The 12,816-nt window shown below is 40.5% G+C and overlaps 1 protein-coding gene across 1 annotated transcript in view; it reads right to left on the bottom strand.

The window, feature by feature from the left end:
• LOC149069183 (sodium channel protein 1 brain-like) overlaps nucleotides 1-12,816 on the bottom strand; it is a 62,366-nt gene that overhangs the window by 11,230 nt on the left and 38,320 nt on the right. The window contains exons 20-22 of the mRNA XM_089251411.1: nucleotides 9,218-9,391; nucleotides 8,187-8,306; nucleotides 3,014-3,277 (exon numbers count right to left, since the gene is read on the bottom strand). Coding sequence (XP_089107537.1) covers nucleotides 3,014-3,277; nucleotides 8,187-8,306; nucleotides 9,218-9,391 — 558 coding nt within the window. The remainder of the gene's footprint in view (nucleotides 1-3,013; nucleotides 3,278-8,186; nucleotides 8,307-9,217; nucleotides 9,392-12,816) is intronic.

The following is a 12,816-nucleotide window of genomic DNA, read 5'->3' as shown; positions in this document are numbered from 1 at the left end:
CAATGATTTTCAGAATTTTTCCGACACTATTAAAAATGATTTTCAAAATTTGTCTTATTCAACGATGTTTTCTTAAAAAACTTCCAACAATCGCAAAAATGATCTTCAGAAATTTTTCTAAACTCTCTACAACGACTTTCTGAATTTTTCCGACACCCTCAACAAGTATTTTCAGAATTTTTCCTAAGCTCACAACAATGTTTTTACGTCGATAAAAACTTTCCTAAAATCGCAACAATTATGTGGATGCAACTTTTAGATTTTCGAACATGTGTGAACTTTCAAATCATCAATAACTCTCGAACGTATATAGAATTATGAAATACAGGGTGGGCGAAAAGTCCTGTACACATTTTAAAAATTAAAAAAAATCAACCAATTAACATAAAAGGTGCGGTTTGCACTAAACTACTTATCATGATTTAGGTTTTTTTTTTTTTTTCAAATTAAAAAAAAAAAGTTCAAAATTTCACTCACAGATGTCGTTGTATTATTCTGAACTCAACATAACACATGAAATGCTACACAAACGGTGCATAATTTAATGGTTCTTTAGATTTTTGTTGCATAAAACGACCTCATTTGAATATGAGCAGCACCCTTTGTATACAGCAGACATCTTCGGCCCATTACTCGCATGCACCACGGTGCTCCCTGAAGCACTCAGAGTGCTCGATGCCAGTGTCCGATTCCGTGCCCACGAGCACTTGATCAACGTCCCAAGTAAACACCTCTTACGAATTGCATTGAAGGATTGAAATCATCTTGATTTCATGCACTGGTAAGTCAAACTTACCATAACGGTGATCTTTTGATGATGGGTGCAGGCAGTGCTCGCGACTAGAAAAAAGTTTGAAGACCGCTTAGTATAGCTTTGGCTATATCTGAACCAGAGTTTCCCAAACTAGTTTGTACCACCGTCTTGATCTTCAGAAAATTTTTTGATTCTCATCGCCCCCCCCCCCACCCCACCAACTATTTACGCCACTTTTTATGTAATGTCGAGTTTTTTGTAATACACTGTCACCTGTGAGTGAAATTTTCAACTACAGGTATTTTTAAATTTATCAAAAAAAAAGAGAAGAAGAAAACTCTAAGCCATGACAAGTATTTTTGTGCAAACCGCACGTTTTTATGTCAATTGGCTGATTATTTTTATTAATTTTTAAAATGGGTCCAGTAGTTTTCGCCGACCCTGTATTTTCTTGACAATTTTATTAGTTGCTAATTTCAGGCTATATACCGTAATAATTTGTTGTAAATATTGTTGTAATATCTTCAAGAGCTTTAAAAGAGAAGTTTTTCCTTTTACCCATGCTATGAGGGCACTATAACAATGCTGGTGATACGGCTATTCATGGGAAATAACGGTATTAAAAACTCTCTAAAATAATAATGTATAGGGGGCCATTCAAGTATTACGTAAGCAGATTTTGAGCCATTTTTGACCCCCGCGTGCCCCTTGTCAGCAAAAGTTCGCCAGCAGCTTAGAATATTTCATATCTTCAAAAAGGAGTGGTTGATGACGTAAGCAACCTTCAAACCCCCCCCCCCTTGTCATTAAAAGTAAGCAAATCCGAACCCCCCTCCCCCGATGCTGACGTAATACTTGAATGACCCCATAGCAATTTTTTTATTGGTGTTAATCCATAGCCTCATCCCATTAGATTGGCTTGAAATGAATTAGTTAGAACGAAAGAAGGAAGGACTGCTCTTAAAAAAGAAATACTACCATAACATCTCCCGGATATGTATAAGCGCGTTAAGCCTAGCGAATTACGAACATCTATCTAGACCCATCTGTTTAGGATGGATTTAGTGATCACGGATGTGGCTCAGGCTGCAAGTTCAGAGATAAAACAAAACAAATAAAGCTATCAAGAGAAAGATGACAATAACCAACACCTAAAATTTGTATCTACAGGTTGGGTACTATCGAACGTCCAATAATTGCAATTGCACGCGTGATTCCTTGTGAAAAACTAATATGGAAAAGTGTTTTCCGTGTTAAGATCGGACGAATATTACGGAAGTTATAACGTTTCGAAATTTTGTGACGGACGTGTAAGTTTTCTAACAGTCAGTTACGTGCCAAACACCTAACGGAAAAAAAAGAAAGATTTCTCCTATGCAGCGGGTTGCCGCTAGTTAAAAAGATGAACTGGAATATTCGATCCCGTTAGAAACCAATCTCAGTTGTTTTCTTTCACGATTGACGCTTTTTTTTCTCGTCGTGTAGAGTGATGTTAACCTTGTTATTACGTGTGTGCCCTCTGTATTGGCAAATTTATCACCAGATAAGTAAAATGCTAGCCAAACGAGATCTATTGGAAAAAATTGTTTTACCAAAATCGGTACTTTCTTTGCCAAAATGCGGTAATTTTCTTTACTTCACGGCCATTCAAGTATTACGTAAGCAAATTTTGAGCCATTTTTGACCCCTCCTCCCCATTGTCAGCAAAAGTCAGCAAAACACTGACTCCCTCTTCCCCCCCCCCCGTCAGAAAAATTTCGTCGGCAGCTTAGAATATTTCACATCTTCAAAAAGGGGTGTTTGATGACGTAAGCAACATCAACCCCCCCCCCGTCATCAAAAGTCAGCAAATCCGAACCCCCCTCCCCCGATGCTGACGTAATACTTGAATGACCCCCTAAGCCAAATTTTTTGGGGGGAAAGGGTAAGGAAAAAAAAAACTGGTTTGTGTATACAGCTTTTCAGCATTCTTGATTATTCTCGGGGTTATAGCATTGCTATCAGATTAAAAACGCCAATTTATACGTTTGGTGAATTTGGCAGGATTCGAAAGTGACGCCATCAATTTTTAAAGCGTTATATCTCCATAATTATTGGCCAAATTAAAACACTATGTGAAAACACTTTTCCATACTAGCTTTTTCAAAAAGGAATCGTAATTATTTGGCAGTCGGTAGTATCCACCCTGTATAATTTTCCAATACAACCTATAACGTTTGTAGGGGAGCTGAGAATAGGAACTCTCCACCGTATACGTACCACTTGGAAAAGAGCTAGATAAGCATTCCTGACGTTGTCGAAGTTGATGTCGCTATTCACCCATGAGTAGTTGAGCCTTTTGCAGCTGTCGTAATCGGGAGTGACGTTTGGAGACAGCGTGAGTCCAGATGCGTCGACGCACCTGTAGAACTTCCCGGCGAAGAACTGGACTCCCATTATACCGAATATGAGCCAGAAGACCAGACACACGAGGAAGACGTTAACGATGGACGGTATGGCAGACATCAGGGCGTTAACGACGATCTGTAAGGGCAAGAAAAGATTCGAATGTACACTATTGTGTGTGTTCAAAAACATTACAGCACCCTAGAAACTTCCAAAGGCAGTTTATGAAATGCTCAAATTGTATAGGAAACCCAATTTCACGATATCCTTGAAGTTTGTGTTTCAGTCGCCTAAAAGCATTCGCATTCCAAGTGGCGTATACATGCCATCTATGCATTTTCAAGTCTCCTGCGTATTTCAGGTGGTATGTTTCGTACCCTGGTTCGGGGGGGGGGGGTAAGCAATCCCCCTACGGATTTCTGGGGATACACGAGCTTACTAATCATTTCCGGGGGGGGGGCACGCATATCTTCACATTTCTTTGAAAACGCAAAAACTCTTACACAGTTCTTGAAGATAACTGAAGCTTGAAACATTAATAACCATTGTCCTATTATTTTCTACTCTCTTGTTTCAGCGTTGAGTTTTCATCTACAATTTGGCCATTCCCTTGAAGCTTCAGATTTCGTGACGTCTAATGGCGGTGCCTGATACTAATCATGCTAACAAAAACGGAATCTGGCCAAATGGCAAGAGACCCCCAGGGTTGAGGTTTATATTTCAGATACGTGCCAAAGATTTATCGATCTCGATGCATAACATCAATGATCAAAGCCGGAAAAAACACTCATAGAGTACAAAGCATTCTTATGATACAAGCACAATTTAAAAGAGTTACGAGTTTATGAAAATTTTTCACTAATAACCTTGGAGGTGACCGAAATGCGAAATGATAATACAGTAAAACCTCTCTTTTGCGGACGCTCGCGGGACAAAAAAAATTGTCCGTATAAGAGGGGTGATCTTACAGAGAAGGGGGTCCTGTATTAATTGTATTTATATCGTGTCCGGAAAATTCACCGCAAGCAATTCACCGACAACAATTCACCGCCGGAAAATTTACCGACCAACAATTCACCGCTAGGAAAATTCACCGACCAACAATTCACCGCCATGCAATTCACCGCTAGGAAAATTCACCGACAACAGTTTTAGTGCGAGTCAGTTAGCGAGGGAGTGAGCGATTGAGTTACTGAGTGAGTGACTGAGTGACCGAGTGAGTAAGTGATTGAGCGAGTGAGCGAGTGAGTAAGTGATTGAGCGAGTGACCGAGTCAGTGATTGAGTGACCGAGTGAGTAAGTGATTGAGCGAGTGAGTAAGTGATTGAGCGAGTGAGTAAGTGATTGAGCGAGTGACCGAGTCAGTGATTGAGTGACCAAGTGAGTAAGTAATTGAGCGAGTGACCGAGTCAGTGATTGAGTGACCAAGTGAGTAAGTAATTGAGCGAGTGACCGAGTCAGTGACCCAGTGAGTAAGTGATTGAGCGGGTGAGTGAGTGACCCAGTAGTGACTGAGTGACCGAGTAAGTGATTCAGCGGGTGAGTGAGTGACCCAGTAGTGACCGAGTGAGTGATTGAGCGAGTGATCGAGTCAGTGATTCAGCGAGCGAGTAAATTGGTTAGTGAGTGAGTGAGTGAATTGGTTAGTTAGTTAATTTTTTTAACGTAGTAGTGTCACAAATGATTAAAAAATCCGATTGTTCCGAAAACGTATCCCTTCTCAGTGAGTCTATATTACAATATTGATCTAATGTCATATTTATAGCTTCAGCTGTTTCGGCTCGGCATGATTTCAACGTTGATCCCCACTCTTATGACGCCCTTAGGTGTCGTCGAATATGGAAAAACCATTTCTTAGTGAGTAGTGAGTCTTTACGTCGTGAAAAAAACTATTCACAAAATTTGATATATTTACAGCTTCAGCGGTTTTGGCTCGGCGATGATGAATCAGTCAGGACATGTTATTTTATATACAGTACTAGGGGGCTCTGCCCCCCCCCTGCCATCTGTCAAACCCCCCCCCCTCCCTTTTCTCTTCACAACATATCTTATTTATTTCGTCCCACTTCATCAGCGTGCTATGGAAAGGGACACGTGAAAGCACCAGCTTACTGTAGAAGCGAATTTTATAATAATAAAGCAACAAAAAACAAATGTGATTTATCAAGTAACCCCAGAAAACTTCCCCATGGGGGTCCCCAAACTCCGATTCGTTGAATTTTAGGGGGGGGGGTGGCCCTGACTGGATTTATCTCGGGCTACCGATGCGTTGCAAATTTTACAATGTTAAACAACAAAAACCAATGAGATTCATCCAGGGACACCCGAAATGAAACCTATCAATTCTTTTGCCAACCCTTTTCCATGGGGCCCCGACCTGAAGGCTTGTCGGACATACCCCCTGTGAGTGGCCACGAAAATTTTTAATTTTTATCAATTTTAAAACGAATAAAATCCGGGGCCCACATCCAGTAACGGGGACCCCATACGCAGATTTTTAGTGGGGCACACAGACACTGGATTTATCTCGGGCTTGTGCTGTTGAAAATTCTACAATGTTAAACAACAGAAAAGAATGAGATTCATCCAGTGCCCCCAAAATGGAACGGGACCCCTGACTCGGAAGCTAATCGGGCATCCCCTGTGAAGGCCACTGCAAATATTCATTTTACCAACGAATAAAATCCAGGCCCCCCCCCCCCCACGCAATTACCCGTGACCGAATTCGCAAATTTTATGGGACCTCAGACTGGATATACATTGGGCTTCCGCTATCGCAAATTTGTCAATGTTAAACCAGCAAGTAAACAATGAGTTCCATCAAGGAACCCTGGAAATGAAAAATTTTAACTTCTTCATGAAGGTGTATGTGCAATCTCCCGGGTACCCCGACCCTGTATGTTGGGAGCACTGGTGATATATGTATATTTTACGTATACATACCTCTCGGTATGACCCCCACGAGGCCAGGGCTGACAGGGGCCGGAACGTTTCTTATCCTTTGTGATATTTTCACACTATAAATTAAGCACAGAGGGGCCCGTGAAAACGCTGGTTTGGGGGTCCGCCATCTATTTCAGCTTAGGGGACCTGCTGTAGGATGTGGGAACCTCTGGGTACATGCACATAACTTGGTCCCGATGTGTCAAATGGGTCCCGATATATGCTAGAGTTAAATGAAAACTTGATCCCAAAATCGTAACCGACTTCCGTAACACAAAAACGTAACAGATTTCCATCACTCAAAAAACGTCACCGACTCCCGTAATAAAAAAATCGTCACTAATTTCCGTTGCATAGGAAGTATATATATACGTATATAGTAAATATAGAGTACATATACTAGATACGCACTAAGGCGGGATTTCTGAAAGTTCATCACGTGAAATCGCGGGTAACAGCTAGTTCAGCAGAAAAAAAATCCATTGGTTACTGATGATCGGCGATGTTTTTTATAACATCAAAGTGATAACAGGAGATGATTTTAAGCATTTCTAGGAAGTTAATTCATCGCGTATCCACTTACTTTATTATCTTTTAATTCTGTTATTATCCCTTTTAACATTCCATTAGAAGTTTCTGAGTAAAACAGAGTTAATGGAATTTTGTTGAATGTACTATCTTGTATTGGGCAACAGCAATTTGTAATTTATACAAATACAAGGCCACAACAGGCAAAATGCCCAGCGAGAAAAAGATGCCCACAATAAATATGGATGTCATATATTTCAAAAATACACCAACCCGAATCCGTATCATCTGAATTTCTTCTCATAAAGTCATTATTTAAACTTTCCGCCATATCTTTAGGATATGGCACTCACTCACTAGATCGCTCACTCACTTACGGACTGACTTACTCGCTTATTGAATCAGTAACTCACTCGCTCACTGACTCACTGAATCACTTACTCACTGGGTCACTCACTCAGTAACTCAATCCCTCATTCCCTCGCTAACTGACTCGCATAGAACTGTCGTCGGTGAATTGCATGGCGGTGAATTGTTGGTCGGTGAATTTTCCTAGCGGTGAATTGCATGGCGGTGAATTGTTGTCGGTGAATTTTCCAGCGGTGAATTGTTGGCGGTGAATTTTCCGTAAACCGTATTATATAGTATTAAATGTAACTGAAAAATGGCTCTTTATTTGAATACGAATGAAATTCCGACAATATGAAATGCGTTTTAAAGTCATGAAAATACATAATTATTGCATAGATACGAAATTAAAATTACAAAAGAAATGTTATTTACAAATTTTACGTACTGAATTAACATCTTTCGGAAAAACTGATCAGTTGCAGTGCGTTGGGTCTCCTTCCAACTCCTTCAAAATGCATTTTATAAACTGAAAGTCTAAATCCAATTACTTTCCGTCATTGCGTTTACAGGAAAATGTATTTAATCAATGCATTGAATTCATTTGCAGGAGCACGAACTCCAACTTTACGTTTTTTACTGTATTTGGGACATCAATTTTTTCCTCTTAGCGATAGAGAGCGCGGATTATACTCTAGAGGTGGCCATATTAAACAGCGGGGAGTAACGTAAAATATAGGAGCACGATCGTGATTACAGGAGTACACGCAATTTCCGATTCTAAACGGACATCGGAGGTGCCAAACATTAACAAACTTCAAAATTTCATTCAAAAATATCCAAATATAAAAAAGTTGATCAAATAGCAAACTTCTGCTGCCATCTAGTGAGCATAATTCGAACTAAAATTGCAACTATTGGTGTGCGTCCGTGGGTTTTAGTCCAATGGAACAACTGAGGGTGGCTGTTAAACAGGGGTTCGAAATACATTATTTAAATAGGCTTTTTGCCGGAATATTTTTATTTGGCCGTGAAACGGGGGTGACCGTTAAGAGGGGTTTTACTGTATCAGCAGTGGTGTAAAATTTTGGTTTTCAAAGCTCGAACATTCCATGAACCGAGTTTTTGGGGCATTCCATTCTTTTTTAAAACAAACATGCCCGTATTAAATGTAGAAAAACAAAATCTAATGATCAGCTGGATGTGAATTTATAAAAATTCAAATTACCTTCATTCCTTGCCATCTGGATATGGCCCGAAGCGGCCTCAGTGCACGCAAGGTACGTATTGCCCGGAGAGCGTATAGCCCACTACCTGACGTTTCGGCAACGACGCTGACTACCGATACCTGTAAGGACGAATCACAGACCCATGTTATTCATAGCATCGGAGCAGGGGGTTGCACAACCTTTTCAGTCCGCGGGTCAGATGTGCGGCATTTCTTCCGCTCGCGGGCCAGAGAAAACTGGACAGCATATAAAGAGCGACCATATGACCTTATTTTACGGGACATCCCCATAATTTTGGCCCCGTCCCTACCTTTTTTTAAAAATAAAATACCCCCTTTCCCCCTTGTTCTAAACATGACATAATTATATCATGATAATTATGACTCCAATTATCATAATTGGATAATTGTAGTCAAATAAATATATTCATTTCACATATTTGTCCAACATGTACGTATTTTGGCACGTATTTATCTTCCGTGTGATTGGAGATTTTTCAGCAATTTTAACAATATTTGGCAACTTGAATTTGCCTTTTTTTTTTCTGTAATTACCTTTTATTTGACAATCTTTTAGCTGTAACTGGCAACTTTACTTCCCTTTGAAAATTTTTACCGCTGCAAATGGCAACTTTACAAGCCTTGATGAAACTGGCAACTTCACCTCTCTTGTCTTCGACACATTTTTTTGACTTTAAAACTGAAACTTTGTTGCCTTTGACAAGTTTTTCGGCTGTAAATGGCAACTTTACTTTGCCCTTGAAGTATTTTTCGGCTGTAATTGACAACACTTGAATTGATAAATTTATTAGCAATATCCTGTATTTTTATGACAAAAATGCGGTCAGCCTAGGTATTTATCGTATTGCGGGTATTGATACTTTTCTATCCGAGCAAATTTCGCGGGCCGGGTGGAACTCCCTAGCGGGCCGCATTTTGCCTTCGGGCCAGAGACTGTGCACCCCCTGCATTATAGTATACCTAGAATGTAAATGAAGAATTCCCAACACACGGGAAACATAGAGGCTTACGCATACGATGATGAAGTCCATGGTCTGCCAGAGGCTCGTGAAATACACAACCAACCCGTAGGCCATCCATTTAAGAATAACTTCAAGCACGAAGAAGCTCGTAAACACGAGATTGACAAGTTTCAGCACCGCTTGAAGCTGTGGCCTCTCACTCAGGTGAACGTCCTCGAAGCACTGCGGGAAGTTTAAAAAAGAAATTATTAGGGAATTTTTCAATGACAAATTAATTAATCTCATAATTAAAAAAAGCAATACTGCAATACACGTTTACCTGTAGAAAAAAAGTGGCTGTTAACTATTCAGAATTCAAATTCTCTAAGAATTTCATTTTCTTAAAATCAAGTTACACGGTACAGCTTAGAGAAGCCACCAACAAAAAAATGGCAAATACAAAACTCCTGGTGCATTTCGACACGCTATGGGTGTCGCCTTCAGAATATTAAAAAAATGTCACGCTGACCGAGGATCTCACTTGGATTGGTTACTGAATCTTAACTCTCGTTTGCATCCGCGAAAAGAAAAAAATAGGAGTCCACTGCTGATTTTGGACTTCTACGAAGGCACATATGTTCGGGCCTTCAAAAATGAATTAGTAAACGGCAGTAAATCGACACCACCAGTCGCAGAACCATGATTTAATTTCGTAACGAACAGGAATTGCAAGAAAATTCGAATAGACCAATCAGATAGGTCCATTTCGCAAGCAGCAAATCATCGAGTTATAGAAGACGACGTTCAGGTCACGACGTTTGACTTACAGACGTATCTTTCCACTAAAGCAGCAACCGAGAATTAAGATGTTTTTAACCAATCCAAGTAAGATCTCGATCCGCGTGATATTTTTTATCCTCTGAAGGCGACTTCCGTAGCGTGTAGAAATGCATTGGAAGTTTTGTATTTTCCTTGTATTTGCCTATTTAGTCGGTGACTTTTCTGGGTATTATTAGGCAAAGTGTATCTGCTCTTCTACACGGCACTTGCATAAAATACTCAGACATTGGCCGTGATTTCTTGCATTTTTTTTTTCATATTTATATTTTTCTTTCCGATAGTGAATCAGAAAATATCGTAATTGAAATCATAATTTTATGATATCCACAGAAAACCATATTCAGAGGGAATTATATAATTATAGCAATCATTAGTACGTAGTATAGTATAGTATAGTATAGAACCGAGCACGCCCAGGCTCTGTCGCTTTTGCGATATAAGCTCATTGATCGTGAGATCGTGGGCGTGTCGGAAAAAAACTCAAGCCGGCTGGGACCAACATCCCGCCAACCAAGCAGCACAACCACACCCCCACACCCAAACCCCCAATCCCAGGGCACATCACCGCTCGACAAGCCAGGACAGCACTTCGGGCGCAATCCCCGCTCAGCCCCACCGACGCGGCCCACAACGCCCCAACACGCCACGCGAAGGGAGACTCCCGACCATCCCCACGACCCTCCACCGCGGACACTAGAGAGAACCCTCCACAGGACGGGGACACCACCCCCACCAAGAAAAACACGGACGCCTCGCAGCAAGGGCCCCAACCGACTCGCCACTCCCGACCACGCACGAAGCCACCCCGACCGCCGACACCCATTCTTTCGGAACATTCTATTTGTGGAATACACGAAAACGGTAAATTGCCGCGCGCGTGAGGTTTTCTTTCCCCTGTAATGTGCGAGAAAATGGGAATCGTAAGTAATTATATCTGTAATTTCAACGTAGCGATATCGCCAAGTTCGTAATTTTAAGAATTTTTTCTGCATATTTGCTCTCTCATGCTGTTGAATTTTTGAATGTGAAAACCGAATGCTCTGATAAAGATGCCAAGCAGCAAATGCCTAGCATACTTCATAATTTATTTTGATAGTAATTATACACAATTGTGCTGCATAATGATACTCTGTTAGTATATATGCCTGAAACAGCGCGATATATAAAGGAGCCCCCAAAATTCATGTTTGCCCAGGACCCGAGCTTATGAGGCCCTGTCACAAACATCCAATCTCACATTCTACTGAAAAGATCTGTTCATCACAAGCATGATGTCAGATTTCCCCCATACCACCTATCAGCATCTCGTGGAACATAAGGGATGGCCGAAAAGTCCCGGGCACATTTTAAAAATTAAAAAAAAAAATCAATCGACATAAAACAAGTGCGGTTTGCATTACCTACTTATCGTGGCCTGGAGATTTTTCCTTTGATAAATTTAAAAAAGTTCAAATATAACTCACAGGTGTCGCTGTAAAACAAAAAACTCGACATAACACATAAAACGCAACAGTGTATAATTAGTGTTTATGACAATTTTCGTTCTATAAAACTGTCACATTTCAATACAAGCGCCTTTTTTTTTTTTAGCTCGGGATACATCTAAAGGGTGCTTGCTCATCGTAGTTTTATGTAAAGCGAATTGCCCTAAACCGTTATGCATTGTTTGTGTTGCATTTTATGTGTTTCATGACGGGTTTTCCGTTTTACAGTGCCACCTGTGAGTGAAATTTGAACTTATCAAAAAACAACAAAAACTCAAGGTTTTGATACATATTTTAATGCAAACCGCACCGTTTTACATCAACTGGTTGATTTTTTATTTAATTTTTTAAATGTGTCTAGAACTTCTCGTCCTCAGGAGTGATAACAGGGCAACAACTTTCCCATTGGGTTTTTGGCACTGGGTGTCCATGTAAAAGATTAAATTTTACGGTAATTAATACAGTATTTTAATAACTATACAACCCCTGGCAATATGAAGGGCGTATCTGAGATCTACACGTTATTTTGGATACTTTTTCCAAGTGGAAGTATTCCTTTAGAATCAACGGTTAGGGAAGAGGAATTATGGAATCACCCAGTATGTTATCGTTTTATTTATTTTTTGTTTGTTTACGTGTATGCTTATATTGGATGAACGCAGTTGTCGGGGAGATATGATCGACGTGTTCAAAATTTTCGACGGGATGGATAGGATGGACCATGAACTATTAGTACACCGTCGATCGACTGCTTTTACAAGGGGACACCGATTGGTGAGGGACAATTCTAGGTTATGGTGACGCAGGGAGTTTTTCTCTAATAGGGTTGTTAATAAATGTTGAAGTTGGTTTTCTGTGGTTCCCAACTTCAAGGCGCAAATGCGAGCCGATCTCCCCGTTAAAAAGTCTAGCCACAGAGAGCAACAGTCCTACAACGATAAATCATTCAATCATAACACTTCACTCATAGTTAGAAAAACTGGTGGCAGATGGCAGCACTACACATAACAAGCATTTCAGAGAAACAAAAAAAACTTCACGTCAGGTTTCACTACACGTACACGCACATTCCCGCATGTACCGATTCGTTGGGGGTTCCGCGGGGTGCATGTGTAGTGTAGCAGTAGTAGGTAGGGCCTCCAAAAAATGGCTCGGGGATCCATGATGTTCTTAAGTCAGCCACCTCGTTGGGCAGTTTGCCTGTTGTGGCGGTGTATTTGTATATATTTGTATATTGTTTGTAATTTTTGTGATTGCGTTTTTAGTTGGGTTGCTGTATTTTTGAAATATAAGACGTCCATATTTTTATGGGCATCTTTTTCTCAGCTTCTTTGTTGGGCATTT

The sequence above is a fragment of the Pholcus phalangioides genome, unplaced genomic scaffold (assembly GCF_987345545.1).
Source record: "Pholcus phalangioides strain wild (caught in Gottingen) unplaced genomic scaffold, Ppha-v1.0 ptg000024l_1, whole genome shotgun sequence".
Taxonomy (NCBI): domain Eukaryota; kingdom Metazoa; phylum Arthropoda; class Arachnida; order Araneae; family Pholcidae; genus Pholcus; species Pholcus phalangioides.
This window is presented reverse-complemented; position numbering and strand designations above follow the sequence as displayed.